Raw genomic sequence first — 17053 nt, 5'->3', positions numbered from 1 at the left:
CACACTGGTGTATTTGCTCTTTTTGAATAACTTTATTTTGGGAGAGTTCCATAAGCATCAGGAACATACATAAAATGACACACCACTGTTGACAATGAAAAAAAAAAAACAGCATTGGATCATTTCCAGCTTTATAAATTTTTTAAAAATGATTCAGTTACAACAAAACAAAGTTTAGATATTTTAGCAAGTATCACCTTGCAGGACCATAATCATATTTAAGCCACTGACGTAGTTAATGGAAAAAATTCACACTGCATCTAGTTACTATAGTATTTCTACGCATAATCACAGCTGATTGAATGCAATGTGATATACACCAAAATTCATATGGATGTCACACAGTGACAGCATTGTACAAGTAACATGAATGACCTCCAACAAACACACGTTAAATCAGACTGGTCAAGCTAAATGGAATGTTGGAGCCAAACAGAAATGTTGTGGAATTCAGATTGTCTAGTAAGACTTGAAACTATACACTAGAACGATGTGGAAACTAAATACTGGTGGAACCCTAACAAAATACTAGCAGCAACTGTTACAGCCCTCTTAATAGGTTAAAAAAATCTAGCAAATGAAGAGAATACCATTTTTTAGAGAATATAAAACTTTATATACTTCAGCAGAACTTGCTTGCTTTAAACCAGACCTGTAAGACTGGGAACATCTTCCCACTGTTGCTTTTCATGAAAGTTTTAAAATTAAGCAGATTTAATGCTGGAATGCAGAATCCTCCTTGGGTATAAAAATGCAAAAAGGAACTAGAAATATATCTTGGTTCAGAAAGCAAGATATCTTAATCACTTGAAGTTGGCAGTACTCAATCAAATATCAGCACCTTGTAGCGGGGTTGCTTGAAGGGCCAAGCAGTGAGCTGAGGGCTGTGCTCATTCAGTGCCCAACGCTGAAAATATTCTAGGTAAAAAACTCCTACTTATTCCAGGAGGCCATGGAGAAAGCCAGAAATAATGTGTCAAATTCAGGCATAAATTCAGAAAAGCACACCTAAGCTTCCTTGCTTACAGCACCAAGGAGAAACACTGGCAAGACTCTGACTACCCGGGCACAGGCGCAGCTCTCCAAGTTTTATTTCTGTAGGTTCGCTAAGAGGAAAGGAGCGGAGGAGAGGAGGCGAGCTAAATGCAAACACTTTACACGGAATGGAAGGAGTTTGGCTCTTAAGTAGTTGAACAGTAAGATTCTGAAATCAGCTGCAGCGGTAGCCAAGCGACTGAAACAAAGCTGCCCGCACACAGTCCACACCCAGCTTCCCGGGCACACATGAAGACCGTGAGGCACAAGATGGAAACGAAAGCCACATGCAGGGGGACTCGTGCTACGAATTACAGGTCACAATTCAGGATAAACATGGCTTGCGCTTCTCACAAATCGCTCAGTTATGCTGGAACAGGGCACCTCTAAGTGAGGCGAGTCCCTAGCAGGCACCGACAGCGTATCTTGGCACAACGATCACGTGACTTTGGCTGTCGCGTAAGGGTGTCTCCCGAGTCGCGTGGATTCACGACAGCCCGTGGCATCAGCGGAGGTCGCCGTCCGAGCCGCTTCCATCGACACGCAGAGACCACGGACGCCGTGAACGTGGGTTTTCTGCCTTCCCTTCCTGCCAAGCGCAGCATGTGCTCTAGGTTCCCAAACCAAACTGGTAAAGCAACGCATACGTTTAGAACGTCAACTTCCCCAGTAACTGGCTAGTACTGTTAAAATAGGAAAGCTGAATATTTCGACCATGTTTGGGTTCTTTTTTTCTGGTATTTCCTAGAGGGTTACACTTTTAACCAAAAAAAAAAAAAAAAAAAAAAAATTAACCACATGCTCCAACTCCCTACCCCCACCAAAAATCCCAAAACAAAAACAAAACTGAAGTTTGAAAGAAAAAACACCCAAACACCAAGTATAATATTAATACAAAGAACCGTTATGAATCTTTCATTAAACTGAAGCTCACACAAACATACAATCACAAAGTTCAGTAGTTTAGGCTGCAAGTTTAAACACTATGGCAATATATACAAAAATAGTAACTCTAGATTCAAGAATAAGGGCTTTTCCCAATGCTAAATTCATACTCTAACACAGCCTGAGCTCTCCTCTAGTTCCTACAGCCTACTTTACGCAGTTTCAAAATTGTATCAAGTTGATCCCCATTACCTTATGCATATATGTAACTGAATTAAAGGACACTACAATTCATTTTTAGCACAAAGAAAAGTCTGCCCGAAGTCCATTTAAAATATTTTTAAAGTTTAAGTGATTTTTGGTTCAATTTCTATTTCTGCATAGCCACAGAAGTTTCTACTACCAAAGAGACTACTTTAGTGTTTTATATGATTATTTTTTTAAAAGTCTTAATCAAACCTATGTCAACATTGGTTCTTGGAGTCCCATTTTCTCCTCTCTTTATCACAAGCTTTGTATTTTTAAAAGACCCCTTCGCACAGGGAAAAGCAGTCCTGACCACCAGTCTTGTGTGGTTCAGCTCAAATCTATGGAACTTGGAAGTAAGTGCAAGCCACTGACTTTTCTTTGAGCGATGTGCATACAGTACTAGGGGCAGATGCAAAGCTGCATGGTAACATTCTCGTAATCCACAGTGATTACTGGGAATGGTTAAAACTGGAGGTCAAACACAATTTTGTCTTCATAGAGGGCGATCACCAGCATAATGGCAAAGCCGAACAGCAATCCTAAATTCTGAAGAATGAACTGCCCCACGGGACAAAAGCCGTGTTCTTCATTGTCACCATCACCATGCAACATTTCTGGAAGCTGCAGAAACAAAACCCAGATACTTACAAGCAATTCTGTATAATACTCTGCTAAATTTTTTTACTTTCTTCTACTTTAATGAATAAAGCATAACCACAAATTATTCTATTCAACATAATGTTAACCATAATGCATACTTCACCCAAACGTTGATGAAGTTTAGCTCTAGCTATGAAATAATGACTCAATCTGTTCCCTCCTAAACTCTGGACAAATGCAAATATATTTTCTGAAGTTACCGTCCACTGACCTTGCCATCTGCTTTAGGCTAAAGTAGAAGATCATTTATTACTGCCAATAAACACTCCAGGAACGATCACCACATTTACTGACTTAAAGTCACTGAAAACATAAGATTCTTTGCGGGGGGATACCTAATTCAAGATTTTCCACTTTTACTCTCTGTTTTAAATTCTCATATTCACCCGGGGCGCCTGGGTGGCTCAGTGGGTTAAGCCTCTGCCTTCGGCTCAGGTCATGATCGTCCTGGGATCGAGCCCCACATCGGGCTCTCTGCTCAGCAGGGAGCCTGCTTCCCCCTCTCTCTCTGCATGCTGCTCTGCCTACTTGTGATCTCTTTCTGTCAAATAAATAAATAAAATCTTTTAAAAAAAATTCTCATATTCAGCTGCATGTGAGAGCAAGGACAGACATTTACAGACAATTCCTAACTCGTTATCTCTCTGCCCGTAAGCCGTTATTTTCCTTGCAATAATAGAGAAAATAGTCTCTCGAAGCTATTCAGCAGGACTACGACCAAGTGGAGCCCATGGCCTTCCCAGGGTCCTCTGTTTCTCCTAATCATGATACAATTTCAAAAACTTGAATGTTCCCAGTACCTTTAAAGGCACACAGTTCACTGAAGTTTATAGTTCGATTTCTAAAGCATAAGCATATACTACTGCATTTAAGAATAATGCAAAGTTCAAAGTATAAAACCCGTCTGTATTTAAGTAAATAAGATTTACTAGAGAAACGCATGTCCGTTATTATGAGCATCAAGTCTTTCCATCCACATCGAGTCCAAATTGTGAAAGAAATGCTACTTCACGTTTCATTTTCTTGTTTTCTGTGTTTTGCTTTTCAAGTGTGCAATGACACCATCAGAAAGATGACACGGATATGCTACTCTGTTAGACACTAAGCTTTCCTCCAAACAGTATCTTGGGGCTTTTCGTGGTTCAGAGGGGGAAAGTGTAGTGTTAAGAACATAATGGCTGCCTAGGAAAAAACACTATTGCTCATTATTAAATAATGAGGACAGTTAATCCAACTACTATATTCTGACATGGCTACAGTATATTTAACAATTCCCTGAGGGTCCTATTTAAGAACTACTTCATGCTGGTCATCAGTTTTGTTCAGAAGTCTATGGCCATAGTAAATACCAGCTAATGGAGGCTACTGTTCTTTTCCAGCAGAGTTAAGTACTTGTGACAGAAACCACTGCAAACGGCAGAGCTGATTAACTGCGGCAGAGGCCACGGGGGCTACAAAGCCTACACGTGCACTCTCTGTCCCATTACACAAAGTCTGCCAACCTCGGGGTTAATGGATCAGAACTAAAGCCGGCAACTACCACCTGTGGTTCTATTAGGACGAAGACTGGTTTATCTCTTCTCCTTTTCTCACGTTTTCATGATGACAAAAACCGTTCAATCCGGCTTTCCTTAGCACTGAAGCGTAAGTAACAGAGGATGTTTCGCAGAAGTATCCCCTCTGGATATGCACACACCGGCCACAAGAGGCGCTCTGCCTCCCCCGTTCAGTTCCAGCCCCAGGGCCCCCCCCCCCGTGTATCTGCGGATCGTACCACAGCGGAGCCAGCGGTACCCAGCAGCGCGGCCGGATCGGTGAAAACCCAAGAGCGCCTCCACGCTGGGCCATGAACAGCCGCTGTGCAAAGCCCCTAAAGCCGGTGGATACTTCCGACGGCACATCCTACAGAGCCCTCGACCCGGAACTTCCGGTGCCGTGGCTAGCGCATGACCGACCGGAAGTGAATCAACACCTCCTCTCTGTGGCCAGATTAGTCTTTCTAAAATGAAAATACAATCATGTCATCGTTGCTTAAACCCTGTAATGGTGCCTCAAAATTTACAAGATAAATTCTCATTTTTTATAGCACTATGTTTTGTGTCACAGTCATGGTCTGGCCTACATCGACCTGAGAACCACGGATGTAATTTTTTAATCCATTTTTTCCATTTAACATGAGAGAAAATAATCTCAGTGTCATTAAAATCCTAAAATATATGTAGGTAGTTTTTCTTCTTGGACATTTACGATATTTCCAATGTAATTACAACATTATAAATGCTACTTTTTTTTTTTTTTTAAAGATTTTAGTTATTTATTTGACAGAGAGAGAGAGATCACAAGTAAGCAGAGAGGCAGGGAGAGAGAGAAGGAGGGAGAAGCAGGCTCCCTGCTGAGCAGAGAGCAGATGCAGGGCTCAATCCCAGGACCCTGAGATCATGACCTGAGCCGAAGGCGGACACTAAATCAACTGAGCCACCCAGGCGCCCCTTATAAATGCTACTTAAAAACACTTTAATACAGTTTTACCTTTGTCTGCTTGTGTTCTTAGCAGTAGTCATGTTGGGTTACTTTCTCAGAATATCAGAACGCAGTTCTAGGAGTCAACATACTGGTTAAGGAATGATGTTACTCATTACTCTGCTTTCTCCAATGCCCATTTCTCTTGCTCCTAATAAACTCTTCCTCAGGTTTTAAAACTCAGCTCAGAGTATCTTGTTCCAGAAAAATTTCCCTAATTTTCCCCTATGTTTTAGCCAGCCTCTCCCCATAGTTCCACTACTGTAGCATAAGCCATTATCAAAAGAATTCTAATTAATGGCTACTTCTCTTCTTCATTAGACTACTAATCCTTACTGTAAAAATTACCTTGTTCTTTTCAGAATTAGCTCATTTATTTTTTCATTCAACTAACTGTGAACTACTTCTACAGCAGTAAATGAAATATTACCAAAAAGAAGTTTGTCCTCCCAGAACGGACGTCCGTGTGGGGCACAAATGAGCTCAGTGAATAAGTAAAATGCTTAGCATGTTATTAACAGATCAAAATACAAGTGCAAAGGAGAAAAAGAAAAGAGAAGTAGGGATAGAAGATGTAAAATGTTGGGGTAGAAGTTGGGAAGCCTCCTAAGGAGTGAGGAGCCAGTCAGTAGAGCTTCTGCAGGCCAAAGAGTCCACACTGAGTGACCAGCAAGAGCCAGGCCCCTGAGGCAGTGTGTGCCTCCTGGGGGAAACAGGAATTAGATGAGGAAAAGACACACATTAGGGAGGGCTAAAGGGAGGAGGAGGAAATTCACAGGGAGCCACTGAAGAGTCTGACGCACCCGAGTGACATGACTGTTGACTCAGAACCCGTCACGGACGGGGCAACACCAGACGTGGGGAGAAGGTCAAACAGAAGATGACGGTGGCAGCAGAGGTGGCTGGGAAGTGGAGCCCTCCCCGGGGCTTAGGATGAGTCAGAGGTGGGGGGGGGCGGTGGGGAACAGGAGAACCGAGACAAAGAATTCTCATCAGGGCTTCGATCTGAGCAGCTGCAGAACGGAATCATCAGCCAGAGTCTCCTACAGGAGCCGGGGGTCCAGGGAGGGAAGGCTGGCGTCTCAGGAACTAGACTCTGAACAGACGTGCCTGTAATTCCTTTCAGACGCTCAAGGAAGCTGGTGGATAGACTGACCTGGAGTTAAGGGAAAGGTCTGGGCTGAAGATGTAAATGAAGGAATTACCAGCCATTAAATACTTCTAGTCATGAGACTAAATGAGATCACCTAGAGGGCTTTCACCAACATTTATAGGTCAAGGAGAAGAGAACCAGAAAACAAATGGCAAGGCCAGAAAGGTGGTTAAGCCAGGAAACAGTGGCGGCACAGAGGCCAACTGACAAGAAAGCATTTCAAAGAGAAGAGCCTGAGCCCCCGCCAGTGCGGCCGTAGGACAAGCGCATGAAGCCGGACGGAGTACGTGACCATGGACTCAAGAGCGCTGTGGTCCGTAGCAGATGTGGCCAAAGCAATCTGGGACAGCAGTCGGGGAGAATACCAGATGAGGCCAGACGCAAGAAAGAAGAGAACTAGAAAATCAGAAAGGGTAATCTGCAATACGAGAAGGAAAATGGTGGGGCGCCTGGGTGGCTCAGGGGGTTAAGCCTCTGCCTTCGGCTCAGGTCATGATCTCAGGGTCTTAGGATCGAGTCCCTCATCAGGCTCTCTGCTCAGCAGGGAGCCCACTTCCCTTCCTCTCTCTCTACCTGCCTCTCTGTCTACCTGTGATCTCTGTCAAATAAATAAATAAAATCTTAAAAAAAAAAAAAAAAAGGAAGGAAAATGGTGGCTGAGAACTAAAATGGGAACTGGAGTTAAAGAAACTCCCTCTCTCCTACCTTTGTGAGAAGTATAGGAGGTTTGACCTGATCCAGCAGAGAGGGAAAAATGAACAACAACAGAGAGAAAGGGGAGAATTTCAGGGAGTTATTGGAAGGGGACAAGAGCCAGCGGGCCTCAGCAAGAAACAGATTTCTTCATTGTGATAGGAAAGAGGGGAACGGACAGAGAGATACAGGAGGAGCAGAAACAGGCAACCCGTGGAGGCTGTCTCGATGGCTTCAGTATTTTCCATGCAACAGGAAGGTCATCAGCTGAGCATCGGGACAGGAAATGACGTGTTAGAGTCCAAGAAAAAAAACAAGGAAATGGCAAACTCTACGCACAGAATGTAAATAGTTTTTATTTTTTGTTGATATTTTCTAAACTATTATAAATAGGCAATAATCCTGGGATTAAAAATTTAGGTTACAGGGCGCCTGGGTGGCTCAGTGGGTTAAAGCCTCTGCCTTCAGCTCAGGTCATGATCTCAGGGTCCTGGGATCGAGCCCCGCGTCTCGCTCTCTGCTCAGCAGGGAGCCTGCTTCCTCCCCTCTCTCTCTCTGCCTGCCTCTGCCTACCTGTTATCTCTCTCTCTCTCTCTCTCTCTCTCTGTGTCAAATAAATAAATAAATAAATCTAAAAAAAAATTTAGGTTACAAAGTTTTGAAATGACACTATCTGACAAATCTTACCAGAAGGAAAGTGAACATAATATCTAAGTTAAAAACAAAAAGTAAGACAAACCATGAGACTCTTAATCTCACAAACAAACTGAGAATTGCTGGGGGCAAGAGGGTAGGGAGAGGGTGGTTGGGTTATGGACACTGGGGAGGGTATGTGCTATGGTGAATGCTGTGAAGTGTGTAAACCTGGCGATTCACAGTCCTGTACCCCTGGGGCAAATAATACATTTATATTAATAAAAATAATTTTGAAAAATCAAAACAAAATAAAAACAAGTAATCAAGTTACTAGTTCTGCAAATATACTGCCTAACATATTTAAGACACTAAGGTAAAATTAAAATAAAACTAGTTGCTAGTGTTTAGATTTGTTAACTTTAAAGTCAGAAATGAGGGAAACTGCATAAATCCCTAGGAATATACACCATTTTCTGCAGAAGACTGGCTTACCTAAGAGATACAGTATTTCCTGTTTGCTATAAAACAAGCTCAAAGAATGATTTATTAACAACCACAAAATATTTATACCCTAACATTACAAAATCTTCATAGTATAATAATTATCTCTAAATACTGGATTACTCTGAATAGTAATATCCTTTGGTCCAAAATTCTCAGCATCTCAACTTGATTTCCAAAGACATCCTCCTGCTTAACTGTCTTTCTCTAGTAGGCTATTTAGGATATCATGTTTTTAAATGGGGTACGTATTTTCTAAAATAGTCCCTCAAATATATCCAGAGATTCCCTCCATTTTTGGAAGGTGCACTCTGTTTACAGTTTGGCATGAACAACAAAAACATAAACTAGCTTACCATATCCACCAAGGCTACATAGAGGAACATGCCGGCAGTGATGGCGAAGATCCACAGGGTGATGTTGTTGGCGTACTGGCCCACGGCCGTGCCGATGAGCATGCCTACGTAGGCCATCATGGCGGAGAGGAGGTTGTAGACGATGGCCTGCTTCACAGTCATGCCCGCCTTCAGAAGAACTGCAAAATCACCTACAGTAAAGACACAACGTGCGAGTTTTACAACCACAGGATTTTATGCACAAATTTAGGGGGGAAAAAACAGAAAGCAAAATTAAGAACTGATATTAAAAGATACGCCTTGAATAACGGATGTTTTATTATAAAAAGTTACTTATTAAATTAAACCTAATACATGCAAAATTTGAGTGAAACTCTCAGGCTCGATGCTCAAAGACAGTCTGAAAAGTACGTATGATTCCGCGTCAGACAAAACTGTCGTGACGAAGAACGCCAAGGCTGCCTGAAGCAGGCTGGGAACGGGGTGTGACCACGAAGGGTCTCAGGGTGGGAACAGGGTGTGACCACTGCGTGAAGGGACTCTACTGGGATGATGGAACTGTCCGCACCTGCTGGCCGGGCTGGCTGTTACAGAAAACTACATACATGGTGAAACTCAAAGAACCATACATCAAAAAGGCCAATTTTCTGTAGAATGTGAAAAAGTAAAATATTTTTTTAAAAAAGCAGAAACAACAGAGAAAAAGAACTTGGTCACTGCTTTTTCTGTGAGCTACAATTAAAGCTCTGTCCTCTGATCTCTGCCATATTTCCAAAGGGAAACGGCCTACGAAAAACAGAGGTAACAGACTCTTTGAGTATACTGTACGCTGTTCACATTTATGTTTTATTTTTTTCAGGGAAAAAATTAAAACTTAATTCTAAACATGTAAAATCAGAGACTTTATCACTCATGTGTCTATAGCTGGACCACTAGGGAAAAACGGGTTAAGGGGCGCCTGGGTGGCTTATTCGGTTAAGCGTCTGCCTTCAGCTCAGGTCATGATCTCAGGGTCCTGGGATCGAGCCCTGCATGACCTCCCTGCTCAGCAGGGGGGCCTGCTTCCTCTGCCCCTCCTCCTACTTCCTTCCCTCAATCTCTCTCTCTCTCAAATAAATAAAAATCTTAAAAAAAAATTTTTTTAAGGGTTACATACTGTTCAGAAACTTTCCTAGAAAAATAAATACTGCCAGAAATAATAGTCTTAAAGCTAAAGGGTCAAAATCAATTTCAACTAATTGTAACAAACTTTTTAGTTATTAAATGTACAAACATCCAATCAATCATCGAACACTTAGCAGTGCAAGGTATTACGTAGAATACGGCAGCATTTTTTTCCCTTAAGAAGCCGTCTTCGGGGCCCCCGGCTGGCCCAGCTGGGAGAGCACGTGACCCTCGATCTAGCTGGAGCCCCATGTTGGGCGCAGAGGTCACTTACACATCCACACATAAACAAACCTTTAAAAATAGGGGATCTTAATCTTCTATGACTAACAAGCAGTACATGATCTTTCCCTTTTTAATTCTTATGGTTACAAGGTTCTAATTTCTAACAGGAAGATGTTAACAGAAAAATTAGTGCTATGCTAGGACATTCTCTATCAATGGCTTCTCGCTGGCCATTCTCCAGTTTCCATCTAATACGACTCTCCTTACATATTTTCCTAAAAGTCTTTGGTCTTTCAGAATATTTTTCAAATATTTCTTCACAGACCTTAACACCTTGTCTTTTCATTCCTTTAATAAAGGTTTCTTTTGTGTAGAGTTTTTAATCTTTATCAAGTCCAATTTTATTACTTTTTTCCTTAATGGATCTTGCTTTTGGTGCCGTGTCTAAGAATAACTTGCCTAATCCAGTAACGCAGACTTTCTCTTATGTCCCCTTCTGTGCGTCTTCCAGAAGTAAGCCCCACTTTGCCACGGCTCACATTACAGCCACCTCACTTTTGTTAAAGACCTACATTAGTACCCGCTTTCCCTAACAACAAAAAAATCTGAGGAGCATTTTCACTTTTACAAAAAAAGGCAGAATGGGAAACTCGCCTTTGTTTTGCAGTGAGCCCCTGCAGCACGTACCCCGAGCAGAAAGACTGGCTGCAGCCAGCTCCTCCCCCGGGAAGCAGACTCAGCATCAAGTGTCCATAGCTCTGAACTAGGTGACCATCTGTGCTTTATCCCTCGTTTGTGCATCCATCAGCAAGATATATCCTAAGTTCTCGAAAGCCTAAGAGAGTTCTTTGGGTCCAGGAATGCTCAAGAACTTCTGCATTAATAGTGTTTCTTAGCTTTAAGCCATTGTAGTTTACAAGAGGTTTCAATAGGAACACTATTTCTGGATAGCAGGGAAAACCTGTATTTTAAAATTTTTATTAATGGGGCACCTGGGTAGCTCAGTTGGTTAAAGTGACAGACTCTTGATTTAGGCTGGGGTCATGATCTCAGGGTCATGAGATCAGGCGCGCAGAGCCTAGAGCCTACTTGGGCTTCTCTTTCCCCCTCTGCCCCTCTCCTTGCCCCTGCACACGCACACACCTCCTCTCTCTTGAAAAAAACAAAAACAAAAACAAAAAACTTTGTTTATTTAAATCAATGACCTATTTTTAGATAATCTGTGCCTACTGTGAGGGGTTTTGGTTTTTTGAGCTTTTTTCCCCCCACTACATATCCAATTACTGCAGCAACATTTGCTGGAAAAACTATCATTTTGACGTGGAACTTCCGTTGCACCTTGTTGAAATTAAGTTGCCATATATGTGAGAACTCTACTTTGTTCCACTGATTTATGTGTCTATTTTTTCACCAATATAAATTGTTTCAATTACTGTGGCTTTATAGCAAGTCTTGAAGTCAATTCTGCTGTCCTTTTCCAAAATTCTTTTGGCTACCCAAGTTCCTTTCCCTTTCCCTGTAAAATTTTGAAAAAGCTCCGAAAAAGCCTACTGGTATTCTGATTAGAAATGCACAAACTACAGGGAAAATTAGCATCTTAAAGATATTGAGTCTTCCATTCCATAATCCTGCTACACTCTCTCCAGACTTAAATCTCCTTTGATTTCTTGTGTGCTGATTTGTCGTTTCCAGCATACAGACTCTATCTATATTTTGTTAAGATTTAAAGCAAAGCATTTCATGTTTTTTGGTGTTATAATACAACTACTTTTAAAAAATTTCAATTTCCAATTGTTCACTGCCAATATATAGCAGATAAGTGATCTCTGTAGAATGATCTTGCATAAGATGAATTATTTCATTTAAAATCTATCTCTGTCCTACTCTCATCTTAGATGACAATTTCTCAAAGGTATCTGCATATTTTTCTCCCTTTTTCTCTCCCTTTCTCAGTAAGAATCTATACAAACATTTGCAAAAGAGATCAAAGGAATACAGTTGGGATTTACACCAAGCAAGCAAATCTATTCATCTTTTGATAAATCAGTATCCTTTCCTTTCTGCTGACAAAGGACATTAGCACAATGAAGGAGGTGTACCTGTCAAAGCTGTTAATGTGATCCAGTGCTATAATTACGTTAACATCTGCTAACATCAACTATTAAGATTTTTAAAAACAAGGATGTATTTTAAAATTATTTATTTTTGCCTTAAATAATGCAAGTATACACATGTATAAATCTACATAGTGAATGTTCAATTTTCCCTGGACAATTTAGCACATTATGAAAATCTTATTTTGAAATTCTATTCACCCCTTAAATATACAAGAGGAAAGGGAAAAAAATGGATAGCACCATAGCCTTTCTGAGCTGAGTCTGAATAATACGGATAAATTCATTTATCACAATGTTACTTCCTTTAAAGCATCTTCCATCCCCTCCAGAGCTGTGCTCTTTCATCCCTACAAGCTTCGGCAGCTAGAATATGGAGTTTATGTGGATTTAGCACTAAGTATTAGGGGGAAATGCACATTTTCTTAGGGTCTCACTTCTTTCCTGCTGGCGAAGTTCAATATACTTTAAAAAGTTTTATTTGGGGCGCCTGGGTGGCTCAGTGGATTAAGCCACTGCCTTCAGCTCGGGTCATGGTCGCAGGGTCCTGGGATCGAGCCCCGCATCTGCCTCAGCATCCCTGCTGAGAGGGGAGCCTGCTTCCCTTCTTCTCTCTCTGCCTGACTCTCTGCCTACTTGTGATCTCTCTGTCAAATAAATAAATAAAATCTTTAAAAAAAAGTTTTATTTTTATTTATTTACTTATTTAGAGAGAGCACAAGCATGGACACAAGCTGGAGAAGAAAGCGAGGGAGAGGGAGTGGTCGCATCCCAAGCAGGTGCTGTGCGCAACGCAGAGCTCAGTGTCGGGACCCCGTGACGGTGACCTGAGCCGGCATCTCAAGTTGGGATACTTAACCGACGGAGCCACCCAGGTGCTCCTCAGTATACTTCAAATTGTTGTTTCCTCTCACAGCAATAGTGCCATCTCAACTTCTGGTCTGTGGGGTAGAACAGGTAGAGATCTGTGGTCAAAGATCTCACTGAGGAGTCCTGGCCCACGCAGAGTTCTATAATCCACCTTTTACAAGAACTCGGCTCTGGGGATCCAGGGCTTACCTAGCCATTAAGATCTGTCCTGCATGTGTTTTACTTGGGGCTATCTTTCCTTGCGTGTCACTTTTTCAACAAGAAACTACAGAGAGAAAAAGGAGTAGGTAGTAGAAAGGCAACCACCCTTAATCTCCAGACTCTCTGCTGTCAGTAACCATGAAGCAGCCTGATGTACTCACCAAGGGAGCAGGAAGTGGGGACGAAGGGAAGCTGAAGGTTTTCCCAGTATACTGGGGATGTGTGTCTAGGACTATCCAAATCTAGTTCTAAGCGAGGACAAAAGGAAAACAGAAGGCTAAAATTCTTAGCAGTATGTTACCCACATAGAAGAACTGATAGCTCTGATTTCCATTGCTATGGAAGTGCAAATTGGCAGCTCACGTTCTTACTGACACAGGAAAGCTGTTAAGAAAAGGGTATAAGATACAGTAGCTGTACCCAAAGAACCTACATTTTAAGAAACAGGACACCTAAAATGATATATACTAAGTACCCAAAGAAGGACCTACTGAAAGTTAAGTGACAAAGTTTAGAAGAAAAAGTAATCCAGTCATGGGACCAGAGGGCAGTCCTGCAGTGAGAGGGGGAAAAGACTGTTAACATGATTAACTAGGGACACAAGCAGCAGGACAAGCCAAAGTAGGAGAATGGTATAAGCGAAGAAACAGGCTGAGGCACCTACAGTGTATTTGGTGAATCATGTTTGGGTGAAGTAGAAAACATGCAACAGCGAGTACAGTGAGTAAGGCGAACACAATAGGCAGAAGGGAAGGTCACCTCAAGTAGGACGAAGGAATCTCAGCTTCTAACTCCATACGTAAGGGAAGCAACTGGAAAATTCTGATTACGTGAGCAAGTCACATCTGAGAAGATCTATCTAGGATAAGGTATATGAGATGGACTGGAATAGAATGAAACTAAATAAAAACACTATGGAAACTGTTCAAGCAAAAGACAATGAAGGCAATGATGGCTTAGTCAGGGTAAGGATGACGGGGCATGAACCAAGACAGAAAGACCACATGCCCAAGGTATGGAATCAGGCTTAAAGAATCAGCACCAAGTAAGCACTAAAACATTGTTCTGCTTTTTGTGAGCAGTTAATAATTTTCTAAGCAAACTACATATATAAACTCTATTCAAAGTAAGCAAATAAAGCTACTGCTACCACCAAAACCAGTTAAACACAGTCAAATGACAGATGTTTCATATTATGAAAAATTCCTTGCATACTCAAATGATGGGGTTTTTTTTCTCTCAATGTCATCTCCACCTCCCTTGCCCATTTTCTATGTGATGAATGCATGTTCACATATAGTGTTTTTCAATTTACAGGAAAAAAATACGCATGAAGAGAAACTAAAAAAATGTAAAAATCATTGGTAGGTGAGTAAGTGCCGACCAGAACAACAAAAAACTATCATTTTACACCTATCGAACTGACAAAACTTAATGAACTTAACATCCAATCCTGGCAGGGATACGGAAACACAGGAACTCTCAGGTACTGCTGGTTAGAACTGTACTGGTACGGCCATTGTGGACAGTAATGTGGCACTTCTTAGGCATGTATATCCTGGGATCCATCAATTCTGTTCCTGGGTAGAAGCCCAAAAGATGTTCTCAGAAGAGCCTATAAGCACTAAAGTGTACAGATGTTAAATGCATCATTATCTGTGATGACAGGCATGGTGTATCCAGTACTAAGTGACAAATATGTAAAGTGTAGTAAATGCACAAGTCTGAGTACTGGGTAGAAGCAACATAGGAAACTAACTCATGAGAACCTGGAGTTTTTAAGCATAATGATCAGAAACAGAAGGCAAGGAACAGAAAGGGATATAAGGTAATACTATTGATTTAAGTTAAAAATACATACATATAAAACAATGTACATTTTTAGGCACATATAACACACATTATATAATAAGAGAATGATCACGTGTATGCCTGCAATCAGCCACTTTTATGTTTAAACGCTCCCAAATTTAGACACATTTATCACTGAAGAAGCCTCAGATTCGACAAAACCCGGGACCCTCTACAGGCTGTGCCTTACCTAACTCGTGCGGCAGCTCATGACAGAAGACGGCGATGGAGGTGCTGATTCCTCCCGTCAGTCCGGCGCTGAAAGCTGCTCCTGAGGCGGGGGTAGAAACAAAGTCAAGTGATGTTTACTTCTGCTTTCCCATCTTCATTAACGGTGACAGGTACAGCCTCTTTTCTCTACCTAAATTAACTTCACGGTACGCGCGTGACTCACATCTACCTGACTCCGTACGTTGTGAACACGTAAGTCAAGTGCAACAGGTGAGGACCTCTCTCGAGTGACTCCATGAAGGAAATACTCCCCGAGAAATTTAATGCTCCGGGAGGGTTTCCTTCTCACTCACTAGAAGCTCGGGAGGATCTCAACGGCTTTCAGCATTTCTGTCTCTGAGCGGAAACCTGATGCTAAATTTTAAGTCCTGTAAGTCTATGATTTCATTTGCTCTCCCATATAGATATTTAAAGATACCTAAATGGCTACTATCCTTATCTGAACTTTTCTGGGTTTAGAGTATAAATGCCACGAAGTATTATTTGTCTGACGGTCTTGAGGACTGAGTATCAGAGGTATAAATTACATTTGATTCTCCTGGTAAAATTCTTTATTCTTTAACATGGACGGCTACTGTTGGTTCAAAAATATGGCCTCTCCTTTCTGGAAGAAACCACAGCCTACTTCTGAGTCAAGTCTGGAAAAGAAAATCATGAATGAATCATGTTTAATATTCTTCTAGACTAAGTAATATCAGTTCACATTATTAGCAAGGCTCTAACGTAGTATCTGAATTTGGTACAATGGACTTTTAACATGTACATTTTTCTTCACCTTCTCAAAGGCAAAAACGAGTTATTAAGATTGAAATTATACATTCAGGGTCCTGTAAATGTGTTTGAAAATAAAATGTTAAATCACTATTTATATGGTGATTATGCCTTGGAAATCACCATTAAATGAATAATTTAATAATCTAATAAATTTGAAAATAAAATGTTAAAATCACCATTCATATGGTGATTATGCTTTGGAATGTTACAAAGGAGTATATTATAGACATTCGTTTATCTGTTCAAAGGAAAATCCAGTAAAATTAATCTCTACGCTCCAAATAAACTTATACTGAAAACCTTAACACAGCCCCTGGGAAAGAGAAAAAAAAAAAAAAAAATCACATGACCAGAGCAATCTATGACAGTGTATTTGTTAATCTCCAAAAGTTAATCTTATGTATTGTAATTCATAATATTAATACTGAAACTGTGGACAAAGGAAAAAAACGGTCTTAAAGAACAATAAATTCTAAGCCAAGATTACGTCACTGACCAATTGCTAAGCCGTCACTGAAGTTGTGGATGCCGTCCCCCATGATCACCATCCAGGCTATATTAGCTATCCCCGTTTCTTTCAGGTCAGCTCCGGAGTGACAGGGCCCGTGAGAATGATGAGAGTGTTTGTGGTGCCACTGATGGTTGTGTTTCCGCAGCACAGTTTTACTCTCGTCGTGGTGGTTGTGGGCAGCGGCGTGGAGGTCGTGCTCGTGAACGGTATGTAACCCATCGCTGTGAGAATGGTCCATGATTTTCTCCTCGTCCACACAACGATAATTTTTAGGAGAAGATTCCTGTTGACCTTCTAAATCTGTCAGTTCAGTCTCATTAAGTCGATCTTCGGAAACGACCGAGTCATCAGTTCCTGTATTTGTAACAGCAGAGGACATACCTTATCAACACCTAAATGAACGCCTCTTTGCTAATTTAAACTC

At 41.3% G+C, this 17053-nt stretch overlaps 1 protein-coding gene across 2 annotated transcripts in view; it reads right to left on the bottom strand.

Moving 5' to 3' along the window:
- Window positions 1-8: 8 nt before the first annotated feature.
- Window positions 9-17053, bottom strand: part of SLC39A10 (solute carrier family 39 member 10) — a 111905-nt gene continuing 94860 nt past the window's right edge. For both annotated transcript variants that reach the window (XM_044241199.1, XM_044241198.1), the window contains exons 7-10: window positions 16615-16983; window positions 15304-15384; window positions 8689-8879; window positions 9-2790 (exon numbers count right to left, since the gene is read on the bottom strand). In XM_044241199.1, coding sequence (XP_044097134.1) covers window positions 2632-2790; window positions 8689-8879; window positions 15304-15384; window positions 16615-16983 — 800 coding nt within the window. In that variant the 3' untranslated portion in view covers window positions 9-2631. The remainder of the gene's footprint in view (window positions 2791-8688; window positions 8880-15303; window positions 15385-16614; window positions 16984-17053) is intronic.

Source organism: Neovison vison, chromosome 3, assembly GCF_020171115.1.
Source record: "Neovison vison isolate M4711 chromosome 3, ASM_NN_V1, whole genome shotgun sequence".
In the NCBI taxonomy this organism is placed as follows: Eukaryota; Metazoa; Chordata; class Mammalia; order Carnivora; family Mustelidae; genus Neogale; species Neogale vison.
Note: the sequence above shows the minus strand (reverse complement) of the source record. Positions and strands in the feature narration are given on the sequence as shown.